At 32.5% G+C, this 21,592-nt stretch overlaps 2 protein-coding genes across 2 annotated transcripts; one reads left to right on the plus strand and one right to left on the minus strand.

The window, feature by feature from the left end:
* Positions 1-143: 143 nt before the first annotated feature.
* Positions 144-4,657, minus strand: LOC120083134 (LRR receptor-like serine/threonine-protein kinase FEI 2). Its single transcript, XM_039038709.1, has 13 exons — positions 4,576-4,657; positions 4,199-4,334; positions 4,025-4,096; positions 3,802-3,873; positions 3,650-3,721; positions 3,330-3,401; positions 3,172-3,243; positions 2,205-2,311; positions 1,944-2,117; positions 1,532-1,864; positions 1,177-1,431; positions 935-1,068; positions 144-671 (listed from the first exon to the last, which is right to left on the minus strand). The coding sequence occupies exons 1-13, from the start codon at positions 4,655-4,657 to the stop codon at positions 447-449; spliced, it is 1,806 nt and encodes a 601-aa protein (XP_038894637.1). The 3' UTR covers positions 144-446.
* Positions 4,658-6,805: 2,148 nt separating this feature from the next.
* Positions 6,806-8,784, plus strand: LOC120083136 (protein NRT1/ PTR FAMILY 2.8). The gene is made up of 3 exons (XM_039038712.1): positions 6,806-6,896; positions 6,986-7,203; positions 7,278-8,784. Exons 1-3 carry the CDS (start codon positions 6,806-6,808, stop codon positions 8,715-8,717), a joined length of 1,749 nt encoding a protein of 582 aa, XP_038894640.1. The 3' UTR covers positions 8,718-8,784.
* The last annotated feature ends 12,808 nt before the right edge of the window (positions 8,785-21,592 follow it).

Consider the following 21,592-nt stretch of genomic DNA (forward strand, 5'->3'; position numbering starts at 1 on the left):
CTGATACAGATTTGACTTTCTTGAAAGTAAATAACAGAAAAGGGGAAAAAAACCTGCCATTTATCTGTCAGGGATTCAGGAATGTCCAGTTATATATAAAAAGCTATTGTGTAAAATTTAGAGGAAAAGGAGACAGCAGAAAGTTAGTGGCAGTAGGTGGCAAAGTTTGGTGGCTTTGAGTTTACTTTTTAACGTTTGGAGTTGAAACTTAACAACCCTTTTGCCACAACTTCAACATATAAAAAAAGTTAATCATTATGATTCACAACTTTCTTTCTACAAAACCATACATTATCTATAACTTACCAGTCAAGACAGTCATCCAAACTGTCAAACTCCATGATCTGCATATTTCACTGGGAGAGATGAAATATTCAAATGCTGCAAGTGAGTTGCAGAAGATTCACGGGTCTGGGGTTAAATAAGCATTTCTGTTACAGAAAGTTTCAAGAATAATCAGACTGAGACTCGTAGAAATCACTAGGACAAGGTGACATGACTTCTTGCTCGAGAAACTGTAAAACTTGACTCATTGATGGCCGATTGTCCGGGTCGGCATTTGTGCATTTGGCTGCTATTTCGAGAATCGCTTCTACGGTATCGGCATCGACATCCTTGCACCTTTTGTCAACTATCTCATCCATTTTGTTTTCTCCCAATAATGTGTGCATCTATAAAATAACATCATGTTGGTAACACTGGGACTTTTACGGCAGAAAAAGGAAATAAATTATGCACGTGAATATATACGTCTGTCTGTACAAGTACTGTCCTTGAACATTGCCAAAACTAATTTTCTCAAACAAAATTGTGTTAAAGTTTCACTTGATTTTATCTAATGGATTTTATCACTGTAATTTTCGTTATTGTTTAACATGACTTTTGCTAAAGAAGTGTTCTGGGCAGAAGGCAAAAAAGAAAGTTTAGAGCATACCCAACCAACAACATTTAAGCCTCGCTTTACAAATGATGGATCAGTTGGTCTCTTCCCAGTCACCAGCTCCAGTAATAAAACTCCAAAACTATAAACATCTGATTTTTCAGTTGCCCTCCCACTTTGTAGGTATTCTGCGTGGAAATAGCAAATTCAGCCACTTAACAGAGCAAGGAAATATTTCAAATCATTCTTGAATTTTTGTATCAAACATTTCTTTCAAATGCAGAACTAATGAGCACCTGGAGCCAAATAACCAAATGTTCCAGCAACAACAGTTGTGACATGAGCATCATCGTCAATCAAAAGCTTGGCCAGTCCAAAGTCAGATACATGGGGCTCCAAGTTTTCATCAAGTAGAATGTTACTCGATTTAATATCACGATGCACGATCTTTGGACAACAATCATGATGCAAGTATGCAATCCCCCTAGCAGAGCCAAAGGCTATCCTTAGACGGGCTCTCCAATCCAAAGGCTGTTTTTCTGGTCCATGTTCTGCATGATGATACAGAAGAAATGGAAAATATGAAACAATATTGACAGGACATTAAACATGAACCCTAGTCAAAAGGCTTGGTACATGTTAAAGTCATACCATGCAAGAAATCATCTAAGCTGCCCATTGCTAGAAAGTCATAGATAAGAAGCTTTGAAGTTGGAAGACTACAATATCCCCGCAAATTGACCAAGTTTATATGTTTGATGCAACCCAAAATCTCCAACTCTCTTTCAAATACTTGATCTGAACCTTTTCTGCTTCCATCAATCTTTTTCACAGCAAATGTTCCACAATCATTCATGACCATTCGGTATACAATGCCAAATCCTCCTGAACCGACAACATCTTCTTCATCCAGTGACTCCAGCTTTTCTATGATCTCACATGATGGGTATGGTAGGTCACCGTGAAAAGTAATAAGTTTTGTGCCTGTTGTACAGCGAAGGTTTAGCATCAGTTGTACAATACTTGAGAAGAAACTTAACCTGCAACGAGAACTGAGGATTACTTGGTTCATGAACCACTTGCTTTTTAACTTCTGTATATCTCTTGGCAGCTCCTTCCTGTTTTGATAGCCGCCGTATCCACAAGAATGGAACAAGCACCACGAGTGCAACACCCATAGTGGACATTGCACCAATTAATACCCCTTTGATGTAGCGTGAAGATTTTTTCACAGGAACTACAGAAAATTGTGAGCAAGAACTTTTAAGTTTTACAAGGCGATAGAAATGATTCAAGTTGAAATGTCATTTATCAGCAAGCTAACCAGAAGCTTCATCACTTTCAGCATGGGGCAACACTGCAGGGAATCCCAGTGAAGTTCGGCAAGCCTTGTTAACTTGATGACCACAGAGATCTAGATTGCCAATGAACCTGCAGTTACACACTAAACTATCAATACAACACGCTCAGAAGATGAGATGTTGAATCCCATACTATTAATGCCAGGATCCTCTTCCAATCCAAGAGGAAAGAAGAAAATGGGGAGAAAATTATGAGGGAGAAAGCAAGGAATTAGAAAAACCACAACAGTACCCCTATCAGAATGCCTCCCATTGCCATCCTGCAATTATATGCAGTACCCCATGGCTGATGGTCCACCCATGGAATTTGGACTCTAAGGAAGACGGAGAAGATTTTTTGAAGATGTAGAAAGGGAGTTAGAACAGTATCTAAATCTTTCTCGATTTATTGCTTCAAACGGTGCCAACTGGAGGCCTGATTTATAATGTCCTTCACCCTGGTTAGAAGGATGCTCTATACCCCGAAGTTCCTAATGAGTTATATATCCATCTCTATGCTTACAGTAGAAGTACACAGTTCCTTTCTAGTGATGAAGAAAATTAAATCCTAACTCTATTATTTGTTTACATGTTTGCGTAAACATAAGTACTAAATCATCCGTAGTTGCTAAATATAGTCTATAAATGTTATTTGATCAGAACCATGCTAGTTAAGTTAGCTGCAATCATGTAAGCTGATTGGCAAGGTGCAAGACACATGAATTGATGAAGACAACTGCAAAGTCTCTTTTGAATATTTTAAAACCATAGAAGGGTTAACCACATATAACCAAAACACATGATAATAGCCTTGTTCAAAATTCTAAAGTTTCAACACTTTAGGAGGTTCAAATTTTAGGTATAGGAAATCACGTTTCATATATGATTAAAAAAAATTAGTATGAATGTAAATTTTGGAAAATACATGTGATTTAAGAGTAGAGTACTTACGAATTGCTTCCAAATGTGCTTAGAACTCCGAAATCAGGTATTTCCCCAGAGAAAAAGTTTGTGGACAAATTCCTGTGAATGAAATGAAAACGATAAAATAACAACAACAAAAAGTGTTAAGTCAACTCTTGTTGTGCCACAACTACAATTCAACTTACAAATGACGCAGAAGCGGGAGACGACCAATGGATGATGGAATAGCACCCGTTAATGAATTGCTTGACAAATCCCTAAATTTAAACCTCAATATTAAAAAAAAATGCAATAATCATATAAAAGGAGAAGTCCCCAATTTTACTAATTTAGTACAAACAAATAGTGCCAAAAAGAAGATCAGGTAGCATTTTGTCAAACAACTTCAATATAAATAAAATGGCCCCCAGTCAATTACATGTTTTATATTGACTAAATCACAATCTCAAATAGCATGTAACAATGACAGACTCAAAAAATGTCAAACGAATCAGAAAAAACTTACAGTATCGTAAGAGCAGAAAGGTTTCCAATATCCGATGGTATACCACCTTGGAGATAATTAGACCTCAAATACCTATGCAGATGGTCAAAAAGTGCATGAGGATAATGTCTATATATGGTATGGCAATAGTAGTTACAACACGTTTCACTTACAGAGCTCTGAGCTGAGTACATTCAGTGATTTCATTAGGAATATTTCCATGTAAGCCATTTTCGTGAAGTGCCCTGGTTTGGTTAACATACAAAAGAAAATGAGGGAGAAAGACGTAATCTCTTTAAATCATAAAGTTTCTAAACTTCAGCCTCTTGCCCATCATACTATTGAGAGGAGGGAAAATAAAAAATGTGGGGGAAGAAATGGCTCTTCAGGACATACAGTCTTTGTAATCTACCGAGTTTACCAATGCTGGGAGAAATGATTCCTCCAAGTTGCATGTAAGGTAAGTTACTGAAACATCCCAAACCAAAAATCAAAAGAACAATTTGCAGAAGATGCAATACAATCCTGAAATAAAGGAGGAAGGCAAATGTGGAAAGTGAGATTACATACATTGAGCTAACCCGTTGGTCCTCAGGGTGACAAGATATACCAGACCATTTGCAGGGAAACTCGTCAGAAGCTTCCCAATCACCAAGGAGATTTTTGCTATCGTTAAACGCGCTTCTAATTTCCAACAACGTTAAGCCTGTGAAATTAAGAATTTAAGAACGCAGAAAATTGCTTTGTGTTATTTGAATATAATGATAAGAATGATAAAAACTGATCGAATCATTCAAATGAAACAGAGAATACGCCACAACAAAGCACTTGTTCTATTTGATTAGCTCAAAAGCATCAACATAATAGCAGTTTTCGGCATACCCAAATGAAAAAAAGTGACAAATGAAAGAACTGGACCAGGGGAGGAAACGGAAAATGAGAATTACCATCTGGGGTGAGAGCAAAAGTGCGAGAGCTGAAAAGGGTTGATAGTAAAAGCGATGAAACAACCAAAACAAACATGCCCATTTGAAATTTCTTGCAGATTGAGGTTGCTGGGGTTGAGTTAGACAAGGGTTTTGAGAGTGATGATAAAAAGAGAAGAGTTGGAGTGCGAAAGAAGCTTGTGATGTGTGAAAAAATGGAAATGAAAAGAAGAAGAAGGCGCCATTATTAAACTGAATAATCATTTGAACAGATGAGAGAGAGAAATTTAGTTTCCTGCAATTCATGAGAGCAGAGTGGGCAGGCTTTTTTTCAAAGTGGGCATTGAGAGTTGTGCAAATGAAACGCAATCGAGAAAATTCAAAAGTTATTTTTGGAATTTTTCCCTCGATTGATCGTTACTTTTCTCCAAACATGGACACGTGTTTGATGGAAATTGTTTATATCAGTTGTATACAATGGAAACGTCCGTAGGATATTCCTGCTTTTAATAGTTTTAAATATAAAAAATAAATCAAAATATTTAAAGATATAACAAAATTTTATTGTGCAGTAATCTATAGTGATTGCCATAGACAGTAATATTTTATTATTATTTATAAATAATTTCAATAATTTTTTTATTTAAAATAATTTTTCTTTAAATATTTTTACAAAGAATGCATGTTTAGTAATCATTTTATTTTTTATTTTTTAAAACTTAGCATATTTCATCTTCATTTATTATATCTATGTAATAGTTGAATTCTGAGTCAAACTCAAAAAAGAAAAAAAATTATTTGTTTTAATTTTCAAAATTTAGCTTGTTTTTAAAATTGTTGATAAAAAAAACCTTTTCTTATAGTTTATTTTATTTTATAAGAATAATTATTATAACTTTTTCTAATTACTGTTCATTTCTTAAAAGGTAAAACACCAGAAACTTTCAGTCTGGTCGATAGTTGGAATTTGGAACTTCTAGGATAGTGGTAAGAAATCAATTTATAAGATTGGGGTTGATGAATTAAATTTTCAAACAAATAATTATCAATTTGAACCTAAACCACTTTATTAAAAAATTAAAAAAAAAAAAAATCAACTGTTAATGTCTGAATAGATTAATGGAAATTATAGGCAAATATGAGAATCGAGTAGTTAATAAAGTTTTTTCATTAAACTTAAAGCAATTTTTAGAAAGATTTATGCGATGATTTGTTGAAAAGAATATCGCATTCAGGTGATTTTGATTTAATTTTAAATGAATCAAGTGAAAAAAAAAAATCACTAACAATAAGTAGATATTTACCCTAAAAAATATGTTGAAATTCCAAGAATGCATCCAAAAGTAATAAAGTTTTTGTTTAATAGATGTTTAGGTTTACAACTTAACGTCTTAGGTAGACACAAAATTCGATTTTCACAATTAACATATCTATAATTTTTAAAATATTAGATTATACAAAATATCATTGAAAATTAATCATATTTTGCACAATAATTTACATGATAGAAGTATTTGTAACATTAATTTTCAAAAATTAAAAATAAAAAATCAAATAATTACCAGATTAAACTTTAATTTTACTCTTGAACTTGAAATTTGTCTAAAAAACACTGATAATTTTTTTCCTTAGAATAATATGAAAAATGATGCAATAACTCAAATGTAAAAATTGAAAAACATACATGAACATGGGGTGGAGAAATCGAACCTCAAACCACGAGGTTGATAGTATGAACACTATGCTGGTTGAGCTACGTTCTTATTGACTTAATGTCATCTTTTGAGATGTAATAAAACAACCATTTTAATTTCCTATGTATATGATTTAAACGAAATAAATAAGAACAATCTTAATTTTCTATATAACAGGAAATAATATCACAAACTTATTCTAATTTTTACACACTTTTACTTTAAAGTAAAAATATTTTTGGGAACAATTTGATGGAATAGAATTCCAAGTACGAAAGTAAAAATATGAAACTTCAATAAAATTATTGAATAAATTTTTTTTTTTAAAAAAAAAAAAAAAAAAGAATTGAACAAAATGTATAACTGTATAGCCATGGAATTGGTGTTGGAGAAGAAGAGTGAAGCAGTTGGGGATGGGGAAGCTGAAAACGGGAAAATAGGATCAATAAAAAAATCCTCATCAACCACTTACTTCTATTTAGACCTTTTCCACCACTGTTAATTTCCTTCACTCCCTTTTAGTACTTCTCCTTCCACAACCTCCTTACACAGCCACCATGGATTTGGAATCTTCACTTTCCTCCTCCCACCCCACTCCAACCCCTCGCCGGAGACTAGGAGGATGGCGCGCCGTCAAATACATCATCGGTCAGTAACAGTCATTACTTAAACATCATACACTATAAACTGATCTGTGCTTTCTTTGGTTTTGAATGGATCTTCTTCCTCTTTTGAAGGGAATGAATCTTTTGAGAAGCTGTCATCCATGAGTTTGATATCCAATATCACTGTGTATCTCAGCACCCAATACAATGTCAATGGCATTTTTGTTGTTAATGTGGTTAATATTTGGAGTGGAACCTCCAATGTTGCCACTTTAGCCGGTGCTTTCATTGCTGATACTTGTCTTGGCCGCTACCGCACCCTCCTCTATGGCTCCATTGCATCACTCTTGGTACTACTTTTACTTTTCCCTTGTTGAATTCATCATCATTTATGTCGAATCTAATCTTCTTTGTCTTAAAAAAGGGAATGGGGACTGTTATGCTCACCGCAGCTCTCCACCAGCTCAGGCCTCCTCATTGCAATGCTGAAGATTCAGGCCATTGCCCACAGCCACATCTTTGGCAGCTCCTTGTTCTATTTGCCGGTCTCGGTCTGTTGTCGATTGGCGCCGGTGGCATTCGTCCCTGCAATGTTGCATTTGGAGCTGATCAATTCGACACCACCACAGAAAAGGGGAAGTCTCAATTAGAAAGCTTCTTTAATTGGTGGTACCTTTCTTTCACCATTGCTTTGCTTGTAGCTCTCACTGGTGTCGTTTATGTTCAGACCAATGTAAGTTGGACCCTTGGATTTGCCATACCCACCATTTGTTTCTTCTTCTCCATCTCGATTTTCTTGATGGGTCGCCATACTTACATCATCGCTGAGCCTAGAGGAAGCATGTTTACTGATATGTCCAGGGTCATTATTGCTGCCTGTAGAAGACGAAAACATTCTGTTTCATCTTACTCGTTTTATGACCCACCAATGGAGGATTCTTCATGTGGGGAAAAGCTCATTCACACAGAGAGATTCAAATGGCTGGATAGAGCTGCGATTATAGTGAACCCAGAAGAGGAATTGGATGAACAGGGAAAACCTAAGAATCCATGGAGATTATGCAGTTTACAACAAGTGGAAGGACTCAAATGCCTAGTGTCGATTATTCCCGTTTGGATATCAGGAATTGGGTGTTTCATAGTATTCAATCAACCAAACACATTTGGGATTCTTCAAGCAATGCAATCAAACAGATCAATCGGACCCCATTTCAAATTCCCACCCGGCTGGATGAACTTAGCCGGTATGATATCTCTATCTATATGGATCATAATCTACGAGAGGGTTTTCATCAAACTGGGAAAAAAATTCACCGGAAAAGAGAGAAGACTTACAATGGAACAGAGAATCACTATAGGGATCGTCTTGTCGATTCTGAGTATGATCGTCTCAGGGATTGTCGAGAAACATCGAAGAGACGCTGCTTTGAAAACTGGGTCGTTCGTTTCACCAACAAGTTTCGCGTTTCTGATACCGCAGCATGCTCTCACCGGTTTAATGGAGGCATTTGCATTGGTAGCCCTAATGGAGTTCTTCACAATGCATATGCCGGAGCATATGAGAACAGTTGCAGGAGCCATCTTCTTCCTCACACTCTCAGTAGCGAGCTATTTAAGCTCTTTCCTAGTTGATGTGATACACATTGTTAGCGCGAAAACTGCAAAATCGCCATGGGTAGGTGGGCACGACCTAAACCAGAACAGGCTCGACTACTACTATGTCACGATCGCCGTGATCGGAACTTTGAATCTACTGTACTTCGTCTTCTTCGCAAGCCGTTTCGTGAGGGGTTATGATAGCAAAGTGAAGTTGACGGAAAATGTTGATCGGAGCGATTTGCCGGTGAAGGATGAAGAATGTTGAATGCACCAGAAACAGAGCGCACCATGGCAAATATATAGGGATTTTGGTTTCAGGTTTCTCTCTAGTAGTTTAGTTTTGTACACTAAAATTAGGGTCTTGTTTTCAAAAGGACGAGTAGTTTGTCTATTATTTATTATTATTATTTTGTTTTTATTACAATTTTAATTTATGGATTTTTTTTTTAGGCATTTTAATTTACCGATTTAAACATTATGATTGTTATTCAACTAGCTTTCTTAATTTTATTTTCGATTTTGTATCAATAGCACACATAAATTCATGATAAAATCCATACCGAATTAATTATGTAGTGGTCAATTTTCGATTTTATACGTAGAATAAAAATAAAAATTAGTCAGTCCTGGTAAAATGGAAAACTCCATTGACATATATAAATATGATTAAAACACTAGTAGTTTATTTATAGTTTATTATTATTATATAATTAATCTGTCACCAGGAACATAAAAATCAAAGAATTAACTAAGTATCAGATCCACTAAATTAAACAAATGATTGGTCAAGATCATATTGTTCACTGGGAATTGAAAAAGGGAGAATGAGCAGACATCGAACAATTCATTTCAATTTCTTGTTATCATGGAATTCATCAGTCTATCGAAAGCCCTAAGTACTTGTTGGATCAATCACATTGATAGCTTAAATAGTTCATTGAAATTTTGTGTCCTTTTCTTGGTAATCTTGAATAAAATGTGTTTAGGAATAATTGTGTGTATCATTGTTCAGTTTTGACTTCCAATCATATGATTGTTATCTGATTGTCATATAATTGCTATCTGATTACCATGTGATTGTCATATGATTTGTATTCGATTATTATCTAATTACAATCATATACTTATTTTTAATTAATTCTTTATTTTTTAAGTATTTGATTGCTATCTGATATTGCCATCTGACTACCTTTTGATTATCATCTAATTACCTCTATTTTTTGTCACATAATTAATAATTTTACACCTAACATCGATAATTTGAAAACGACAAAAAAACACAAATCTAAAAGAAGAAGAAAAAAAGGCACGAAAGGCATATAATATTATTATTGAAGTTCCTAGTTTTGAATTGAAGATTTTATACCGAAATGAGATGCTTTTCTTTTGGAAAATTAGTATATTTTAATGTTAGACTACATATTTTTTTAACTAATAACACATTAAACAATGTTGCCATTTCATGTCAGCACATAATGTTTTATTAATAATGTACTAAACTGTAAAGCCACCGAGAAAGTTTTTATCAAAATTTTGTATACGTATCTATCATTGTTATATCACATGTCTATTTATGATATTGATATTGTTGGGATGTATGCCCTAAAGACTTGCGATTATATGTTATTTAAATCAATGGTTGATTAATTTTATATGCAATAATTCATTAAAGAACGATCCAAGATTATTTTATGTAACTTAAACATGTATGTTATGTGGTTAATACACCGGTGATCATGTATGTAACTTAAATATGTTCATGTGAAGACACGTGAGTGGGGATATCCTAGACATAAGTTATGACGTCCTGACATTCCTCTACGATCCTTTCAGCATGCTTTGTCCTCACTCACATGCGTCCTCACTCACATGCATAACTTTGGAGTTCATATGGTTGAACCACCGAAAAAGAAGGTGCACCTTATTGGTATAGGTAGTAACTTTCAATTCTTTTAAGCCTTTCTTAACCATGCTTTCATATCCTCAAGATCCCTCTCATTCGGATGTGATATCGGTTCATTTATATACCCCTGAACTTGGGGTGTGATCATACTAGCACTAATGCATTAGATCCCATCAGAACTCCACAATTAACCATGCTTCCATTTCCTCGGGATCCCATTCATTCGAATGTGATATAGGTTCATAAGGTCCTCACATTAGCTCAATAAGGATTAGTGAGAATCAAATTAATTTAGGTTTAATTTGAATTGTTCAAATTAATTAAAGGAAATTAATCGTATAAGATACAATTAATATAGTGTATGTTGATATATTAAAAAGTATAATATATTTTGATACATTATATAGTTTTATGAGATAGATAAGTAGTCGAATATGATTAAAGCATTTATTATATGAATGTGATTCATATAAAAACTATATGTTAAAATTAATGTGAATATGATTTATATTAAAATCTATATAGTTTATGAGATAAATAAATATTTGAATATAATTCAAATATTAATTATATGAATGTGTTTCATATAAAAATTATAGGTTAAAATTAATATGGATATGATTCATATCAATGCTATAGGTTTTAGAGAGATCATAAACTATAGGTTATATTATATGTGATATAATATAAACTATAGGTTATAGATTATATGTGATATAACCTCTATATATATATATATGAAAGTAGTTAATATATATTAATTAAATTCAAATTTTGAATTTAAATTAATAACTCCTGGAGTTATTTAACTTCTCTCATTTTAATTAAAATAATGGGGAGTTAATTTTGGGGATGAAGAGAATGTGAAACAGTTTCACAGAAGAGATTCATCTTCTTCATCCTCTTTCCTTCTCTCTGTGATTTTGTGTTCTCTCAACCAAAAATCTCCCTTCACCAAAATTAATCCAAACGAGCCTATGAAACTCCGCTTTGATTTTCACCTTGAGAATAACGAGAAAGACATTGTGATGGCATCCTCTTCATTAACTGCTGTGTTCGTGGTGGTGCCAAGTTCGGGATATCGAGAGAAGCAGTGGTCGTATTCGTGCTGTGAAGAGGAAGTAGAAGACGGTGTTCTTCAAAGGTGAATTTCTCTAGATCCCTTTTCCTCTCTGTTAAACTTAAGTAGAATAACATGCTTAGTTATTTTGTTTTTCATATGTTTCCGTCACTCTGTATGCTTGATGTTTTGTAAAACGAAATCGAGAGACAACGACAGTCAATTGCTTCTGCTTCGGGGATATTCAAAATCTCATTAATTGGTATCAAATCCAGGTTTTGTTTCTGATTTTCATTTTCGAATATCAATTCAGAGTTTAAATGGGATTTAAAGCATTTCATTGTGAATGTATGTTCTAGATTTGCAGTTTGGATGTTTTCGAAATTGGCTTAGATCTACCGCTTTAAAAGTGCTTAAAGTTTTAATTGCCCGATAATTTGGGTTTTTAATTTTCGCTATTAAGTCTGTATGTCCATGTCTATTCAATTGCTAGGGTTGCTGAAGTGTTCGATGGCCATTAGAACAAGAACAGATGAAAAATCGAAGCAGAGGAAACATTCTGCCTTTGAGTGTAGTACACAACGTTGTGACGCGGTACCCTACGTTGTAAGGTAGAATGCCCAATATCGTAATGCTCGGCAGCAATGTTGCAACGTTGCAGTAGAGCGTTGGGATGTTGTGTGTAGTGTAGGGCAATGCTGTAGCAAATCAAAAGCCAGCGTTGCGTCGCTTGGCTGAAGCGTCGATGCTTCAAAGACGGTTCGCACGCATCAGTTGCTATTCTGAATCGTGGTTCGAGCCTTGCCAACAGTTTTGTGGAGCAGTTTTGTATTTATTTTATTATTAATTTATAATAATCAATTGTTTATGATATTTTCATTAATTAAATTAATATAAAAGTTATATTAATTTAATTAATGTTTAGAATGTTAATTTCGATTGGAAATTGCTTTAATTTTTTGTTATATATGTGATGTATGATTTATTTATTATATTGCATAGTATATGTCATATAGTATAAAAATTCCACCATAGGATAAATATGATTTCATGCATTATTATTAATATAAGTGGTATATTATATAGTTGCATGACTAATTAAGCATGTTTATGCATCATATTATATATAATTATTATATTATATGATTGCATGCATTGATAACATGTCCATGCATCATTTTATATAATTTTTATTATAATATATAGTTTGGATGTATGTTATTTATTCTCATTACTTTATTATATAAATATTATGTGTAATGAAATGAAAATGGAGATACAAGAAGCATGACACCATTTTCGAAAAATATAATTGTTATATTTTTAAAGTATGTCATTAGATGCATGTATAGGTTTTAATTGTTTCATTTTCTTAATAAGTGTTATTAGTTAATGAAATTAGAATTAAAATCTATAATCAAGAGTTGCATGTAAACATAGATTAAAATTAATTTTAAATGGTTTAAAATTGATTTCACATAGACTTGTATCAATAATATTTCTAATACGAATAGAAATAGGTTTAATCTTTTAATATCTGGTTAATTGGATTAAATTAGATTAAACTTATAACATAACTGTCTATAAGGGACCTTTGTCTAAGGAAGGTTCTATCTAAGGTTAAGTATTTAAGCTGACAAAAAAGGAACATCCTTACCTGGGAAACGATTTGAAAGGTGAATTAAACAGTAATGTTACAAGCATACAATAAATGATTAGGTTTATTAAAGTGTTTAATAAACAAGAATCATATATTGCTAAACTATCTAATATAAGAGTTATATTAGGACAATTTAACAATTCACTTAGATAAATTTATTAGCTTAATTTACCTAAGTAATGAACCCTCATTTGTAAAATACTCAGTGGGAGGAAAACGATGTATATGATACTTCAATTTCTTTTTCACATTTCTCCCTAAATAGTTCACACAGTGAGATCTATGCTTGACCTCGAGACACTTTTGTTTGTGTCCCCCTGCGGATGGTGTTTGTGTAGGTCAATATCAAGGTGAATGAAGAGAGTGTTTATAGTAAGTGGGAGAGAGAATTATGTCAACACATCCCACGGTCTTCTTCATTACTTTGTATTGAAATTTCATGTTCGACCTCGAGACACTTTTGCTTGTGTCCCTCTACGGATGGCATTTGCATAAAATTTTACTTAAATTCCAAAAATGGATAGGATTGCTTTAGTTGTTGCCTCAATCGATTTTTCCCTACGATTGACTCATTAAGACGAAACTTTAGAGTCTAAAATAAAGGGTTACACTTACAAGAAATTGTTAAGCAAGTTACTGGTTCCTTGACCAAAATATGGTAACTAAATATTATAGGAATAAAAGTTATTCTGGTGTAATATTTGGTTAAGTATGTCTCAATTCAGTGAAGGAGTAACTGACTGACCTAATGTGGCTTTTATTCTAACTCATTGGAGTATCATAGTAATAGAAATTTTGAATTAATATGAATGAGATTCACATTAAATCTATTGAGTTCATCTTTTAATTTCTATATTGAATTAGAATGAATAGATTGTGTATAGTCAATTAACATGTTTTATATAATTCAAAGTTATGTCTTTTCATCTCAAGAATTTTATTTTTTGATTGCCGATATAAGGCAAAGGGTTTGATAAATATGTTACTTCAAAAAATGTCATTAACACATAATGACAGTACAATTTTGTCTTTTTGTGAAAATTTCTATAAAAAAAAAAATGCTGTCAATTTATGAAGTGTTCATGAATAATCTTTGCAATGATAGCTTACTTTTATTATCTACATAACATATGATATATCTGGAATATAAGATAAAGTCATGATAAAACATATTGTTTGTCGGAGTCATGAGACGTTATATGACCTCCAAAGTTAAATATTATTAGCATCCAAGAAAATCATTATGACTAGAGCTAAGAAGGAAAATGTTTCCAAATTAGTTTGGAATGTCACATGATGAGGAATTTTAGAAATACCTCAAAAAGAAGGGAAAAAAAAGAATAAGTGAATTTGATTTACTAAGTTCTTGATGGAGAATACAAATTCACGCCTTGATAGTCGATTAATGATTCACTATCAGAATATTTCTTTATTACAATTAAGTTATAAATCTTGGTGAATACTTAATTTAGTGGAATAATTCTACTTGTTGTCAACGAGAAGCTCATCTCAGTTAAAGTAGTGGGAGACATTAAAATGTTGTTTATTTATGTTGAATATGGTGCTTTTATCACCATAAGAGTTTTAGGATTGATGCCCTAAATCTCATAGGGTCCTATAGTTTGTAAACACTTGTATGAACAAATATTTTGTGATTTATAATTATGATATTTTATTCACTTCAGTCTATGAAATATTTGATATTTTAGTTGCATTAACCACAAACCAATAAACAAAGATCCATGGTTATTGTTGTAACTTAAACATGTATGTGGAGACATACAAGTGGATTGTGTTTTAAGTGATAACCTAAATGGTCTATAGTATATGGATTAAGGAGTGATACCTTATCCTTGTGACACTACGAGTGTGACCCGCTTTGTAGGTGTTACAAATGTTGTAAAGTGCTACAAATGATTTGATCCTGATCATTCATGTATTAGATATGCGAGCGAAAATATTCTATACAAAGGAATTTGTATAAGACCGGACCACAAAATGTTTAGTCCCGTTATATAACGTCGTTCATAATTAAGACTTTCATTTCACTAGGATGACCATAGGTAACATGACCTTAATCCTTAGTGAGTTGTGAAATCCTGCTTATGAGGGTGGTCCTTTGATTTGCATGGGTGAGAGTGATCAGATCGCCGACTCAACACGCCTACCATTTTGGAGATTTTTCTGATTGGGGAGCTAGGAACTCAACTACACAAGATGTAATTCACTCCTTCCCCAAAGCAGGGATAAGTGAATAAATTTCTCTCTTAAGGACTGATTCTGGGACTTGAACAATGTGGCGCCACACCTTCTCTTGGCCAGAGAAGGGTTTAGTCATAGTGGGATTATGATCTATTGTTCATTAGAGGGATTCATGGTACTTAAGAAGTTAGATGTAACTACATAAGCAAAACGGTAATTTGGTCTAGTTGTACTTACGAGCGATTTATGAAGGGTCATCGTACTGTTGATTGGTTATATCTAATGGACACATAAATATATTTGTAGTGCGAAGAGTGCAGTTGTCGGTCTTTAGTAGAGTGTCCGACAGTTAATAGATGGTGGATAATGTGATTAAAGAGTTTAGTCAGTTATTTATGTACTGTTGGAGCTTCAAGTTATAGGTCCATAAGGTCCCCTTGGTGGCTCAAGGGATTCAAGTTGAGAATCAGTTTTTGGGTTAGTTTGAAATGTTCAAATTAATAAGAGGGAATTTGATTATATATGATATAATTAAATTAATTCAATTATATATGATATAATTGATATGATTTAGTTGATACATTATTATTTGATTGGAGGAATTAATATTAAATATGATTTATATTAAATGCCATAAAATAGAAAAAGAACTATGGTTTATATGTTGCATATGATGCAATATTAAAACTATAGGTTATAAATATAATATGATAAGTTAGTTATTGTATTTATTTATAATTTATTAATTATATGATAGTTGATATTTCTTTTTCTCAATAACCGGCCTTAGTGGGTAGTTACACCGTTTTATGACAACTATAAGATAAAAGGAAATTAGATTTCAAAATCTACTACGAAAACAAGTTATTAGATAACTAATCGAGAGACTACACGATAGAGATCGAGTTTTCTATACGATAGTATTTTTTTTCTAAACGACCGAGTATCGAGTCTATGCGATAGGCTTCCTTCTTCTACACGAAACTTCTGTTGCTTACTCGATCGTTTACACCAATCCATCCCTCTATCCAAAATAAGTTAGAGCCCACAACTCCTAGATTCTCACATCGAGAATACCAAGGCAATCTTGTGGTAATGTCTGAGTGTTTGAGGATCGAGTTTTACTTGTTGTTGGTGTTCGAAGGAGATCGAGTTCTTGCTCGTTGCATTCGAGTTTGTTCGAGAGATATACGTGAAGAAAGAGTTCTTCAAAGGTATTGTCTCTCGTATCCTTTGTATTTGATTCGAAGCATGCTGTAATTTAACTTATGTGCATAATCTGTTTAGTATGATTGTACATGTTTGAGTTATTTCACAATGAAGTTTGGAACGATCTGCTTCCGCTCAAGGGTCCTCTACATTTAGAGTTTCTTCAAAGAGAAATTCAATTTCTCCAAAAATTTTTACTAAATATTTCACAGAGTATAATGGTTTTAGTGATAAGACATGTTTTCAAAAGTTGTTTTGAAAATATGTTCAACTTTAAATAAAAACATTTTTATATGTTAAAGGTTAACACATCCACTTACTAACTGAGAGAGTTTAAGGATTAATGAATCAAGAAAAGAAGATAGATTCTATTCTCCTAAAGGGATACATGTCTTTGGCTTTTAAATGACAGTTGTAGGTAATTCTCTAAGAGTTAGAGTTAAATTATTATTGTTGGGGTTGATGCCCTAAACTTTGTGGGTTCTATAGTTTGTAATCAAAATGTATAAACAATTTATTTATCTAATAAAATAAAAAGATATTTTATTTGATATATAGCATTAACCCCAAAAAACCAATAAACTAAGATCCAAGGTTATCTTTTGTAACTTAAACATATATGTGGAGACATACAGGTAGATCATGTTTAAGATATAACCTAAATGGTCTGTAGTAAATGGATAAGACTGGGTACTTTATCCTAGTGACACTATGAACATGACCCGCTTTGTAGTTGTTACAATTATTGTAAAGTGTTACAAGTGATTTGATCCTGATCATTCATGTGGAGATAAGTGAGTGAGGGTGTTCTACACAAAAAGTTTGTATCAGAGTGGACCACGAAATGATTAGCCTTGCTATATAGCATCGTTGATAGAAGAGACTTATATTTCACCAGGATGACCATAGATGACTTGACTTAAATCATTAGTGAATTGTGAACTCCTGCCTATGAAGGCAATCATTTGATTTGCATAGGTGAGAATAGCCTGACTCTACCTTCCATTTTGGGGATTCGTCTGATTGGGGAGTTGAGAACACAACTTCACAAGAACGAATTCACTTCTTCCCTATTGTTAGGAAAAGTAGAGAAATTGCTCCCTTAAGGGCTGATTCTGGGGCTTGAACAATATGGCCTCACACCCGCTCCTGACCCGAGAGGAGTTTGGACATTGTTGGACTATGATTTATTGTTCATTAAGGGTTGATGGTATTTAAAGAGTTAGATGTATCTACAGAGACAAAACGGTAATTTTGGCCCAGTTGTACTTACGAGCAATTTGTGAAGGGTCAATGCATCGTTGATTGGTTATATCCAATGGACACAGAAATATATCTATGGTGCGAAGAGTGCAATTATCGATCTTTAATGGAGTGACCGGTAGTTAATGGAAGTTGGTTAATTGGAATAAAGAGTTCAATAAATTAACCAAGTACCATTGGAGCTTCAATCTATAGGTCTATAAGGACCTCTCAATAGCTCAACTAGGGTTATTGAGAATCAAATTAATTTTGGATTAATTTGAATTGTTCAAATTAAGAGAAAATTGATTATATATGATATAATTAATATAATATATTTGATACATTATAATATGAAGTTTTATTTGAGGGAAATAAATATTTGAATATGATTCAAATATTATTTATATGAATATGATTCATATAAATGCTATAGGTTAAATTTAATGTAAATTTGATTCATATTAAATACTACATGTTAATTGAGAGAGTATTAAACTATAGGTAATATTATATATGATATAATATGAACTATAAGTTATATGTTATATTAGATATAACATTTAGTTTGATATATGTTATATATAGTAAATTAGTTATTATATAAATATATATTATTTAAATTAAAAAAAATTCTTTGGATAATTGCAATTTGTAGCATTTTTAGAAACAATAACCAATGTATAACATAATTTTAAAAAATTGCAAATATAGACAAGTCTATCAGCGATAAACTTCTACTTTTACTAGTGATATGGTCTATCACTAATAGACTCCTACCAATAATATGGTCTATCACTGATAAACTATTTAAATTTTGTTGTATTTGCAATTTTTTTACATTATGTTATATCTGCTAATACTTTTGGTCTAGTGTCTATATTTGCAATTGTCTCATTATTTTATCTATATACCTTTTTACAAAAATTGTGGTACAAAAACTTAGTTATTCTCTAATTTTCATTTCAACCTTTTCATACTTTAATACATTTCTAAATTGTTTTAACATTTAAGACTTTATACCTTAAGTCATAAATGTTGTAGTATTTAGATAGAAAGCTTGACTATGATATTGAAATATTTAAATTTTAACTTTTAAAAATTATAGGATTAAATTATATTTTTACACGTATAATAGTATCATTTTTATACTACTTTCTTTGAATGAAAAATTTATTGAAAATAACTCATTTAATATATATAATTTTATCTGGTTGAGAATAAATAAAATTGCTAAAAATGAATATATCAAAAAAAACAAACGAGGAAATTTTCCCTGCGGGGAACCTGATCCCCGTGAATTCTCCAGAATCCTTGCTCTGATCCACACGAAAAATTTCGCGAGGACGGGGAATAAAATAGGGGAGCGGGGAAGCCTTCCCCATCCCCGCCGCGCCCCGTGGACATCTCTAAGAAGAAGAGGGATGAAGAAGATGATGGCATCTCTGAAAAACTATTTTTTCACATACACTTACCTTCCCAAGATAACTCCCTTTTTCATTTTAATTAATTTGAGAAGATAACTCCCAAAGGAAGTTACTAATATGAATTCAAATTCAAAATTTGAATTTAATATATATGCATATTAAACTATAGGTTATATTAAATATAACCTATAAACTATAGTTTATACTATAGCACATATAATATAACCTATAATTTATGATCTCTCATAAAACCTAAAGTATTAATATGAATCATATTCATATTAATTTTAACCTATAATTTGTATATGAATCACATTCATATAATTTATATTTGAATCATATTCAAATATTTATTTCTCTCATAAAACTATATAGATTTAATATGAATCATATTCACATTAACTTTAACATATAATTTTTATATGAATCTCATTCGTATAATAAATGTTTGAATCATATTCAACTACTTATCTCTCTCATAAAACTGTACATTATACTTTATAATGGATCAACATACACCATATTAATTGTATCTTATACAATTAATTCCCTTTAATTAATTTGAATAATTCAAATTAAAACAAAAAATAATATGATTCTCATTAGTCCTTATTGAGCTAACAAGGGGACCTTATGGATCTATAGATTGAAGCTCCAATGATACTTGATAAATTAATTAAACTCTTTAATTAAATTAATCAGCCTTCATTAACTGTCGGTCACTCTACTAAAGATCGACAGCTGCACTATTTGCATTATAGATGTATTTTTGTGTCTATTGGATATAACCAATTAATGATATGTTGACCCTCCATAAATTACTCTTAAGTACAGCTAAGTCAAAATTATCGTTTTACCCTTGTAGTTACATCTAACTTCTTAAGTACCGTTGATCCATCTAATGAACAATTAGTTATAGTCCAACTGTAACTGAACCTCTATTGGGCTAGGAGAGGTTCAGTTACAGTGGACTATAACTAATTGTTCATTAGACGGAGAGTGAGGTGTCTCATTGTTCAAGCTCTGGAATCAGCCCCTAAGGGAGCAACTTATCTACTTGCCTCAACAATCGGGAAGGAGTGTATTTCTTCTTGTGTAGTTGTGTTCCTAGCTTCTCAATCAAATGAACCCCAAAATAGTAGGCATATTAAGTTCACGAATTTGGTCACTCTCACCTATGCAGATAAAAAAACCACCCTCATAGGCAGAAGTTCACGATTCACTCAGGATAAAGGTCAAGTCACCTATAGTCATCCTAGTCTAGTCTTATAAAAAACTTTTATATAGGATACCCTCATTCATATTTCTCCACATGAATGATTAGGATCAGATCATTTGCAACACTTTACAATAATTGTAACAATTACAAAGTGGGTCATATGAGTAATGTTGCCAGGATAAGACACCCAACCTTATCTATATACTATAGACCTTTTAGGTTATTACTTAAACATGATCCACCTATATGTCAACTACATACATATTTAAGTTACATAAAATAACCTTAGGTCTTTCTTTAATGGATTGTTGCATACAAAACTAATCAACCATTGATTTAAATAACATATAACTACAAGGTTTTAGGGCATACATCCCAACAAAAGTATTCTTCAACAAGAAATGTTGAAAATTCTTAGGAGCAAATCCTTGTACACGGGTCCAATGTTAAATGGTAGTTGCGTATTGCCTAATTCACAACCTAATCATAAGAAAGATGGAGATAGGTGCTTTACATGATGAGTTTATGGACGAGAATTCTGCATCTATTGTTACGAGGAGGAGAATATTGAATTCATTAAGATATCAAACAAATGAACCCAATTTAGAGATGATTTGACTGATGAAATGTTTTCTTAGTGGCACAATCATGTTTGTGTTTCTGATAAAAAAATATTTGAACATCTTATCTACTTATTGAACGATATTTACATAGTTCATTTATGTCGTGAACATGTTTAATTCAACTATGTAACTTCATGGTTTTTTTTTCTTTTTATAATGGGGCACAAAGTTATTTAATTTTGAATAATGTCTTTACCACATATACATGCATGCATCAGAATAGTAGATGATGGAAAAAAATCGAAACACACATGGATGAAAGTCGAGGATGCTGGGTTGGTGAATGCCCCAGTCTCTCTGGTGGAGTGTAGTCCAACAATGGAATGTTTCGACCAGGATATCTATAGCACTTAGAGCGAATGATGGAGGACAAGTTGCCGGGGTGTGGGCTAAACCAAGACACCATCGAATGCAAGGTTGGGAGTTTAAAGAAATAATACATGATAGTATCAGATACGTTAAATTAATCAGGGTTTAGATGGAACAAGGAGTTCAAGAGCGTTCAGGTGGATATGGAGATCTTTAACCTCTGGGTTTGGGTAAGATAAAAAAAATTAAATAATATACGCCATACTTATTTTCGTATAAATTATAA

The sequence above is a fragment of the Benincasa hispida genome, chromosome 8, assembly GCF_009727055.1.
Source record: "Benincasa hispida cultivar B227 chromosome 8, ASM972705v1, whole genome shotgun sequence".
Taxonomy (NCBI): domain Eukaryota; kingdom Viridiplantae; phylum Streptophyta; class Magnoliopsida; order Cucurbitales; family Cucurbitaceae; genus Benincasa; species Benincasa hispida.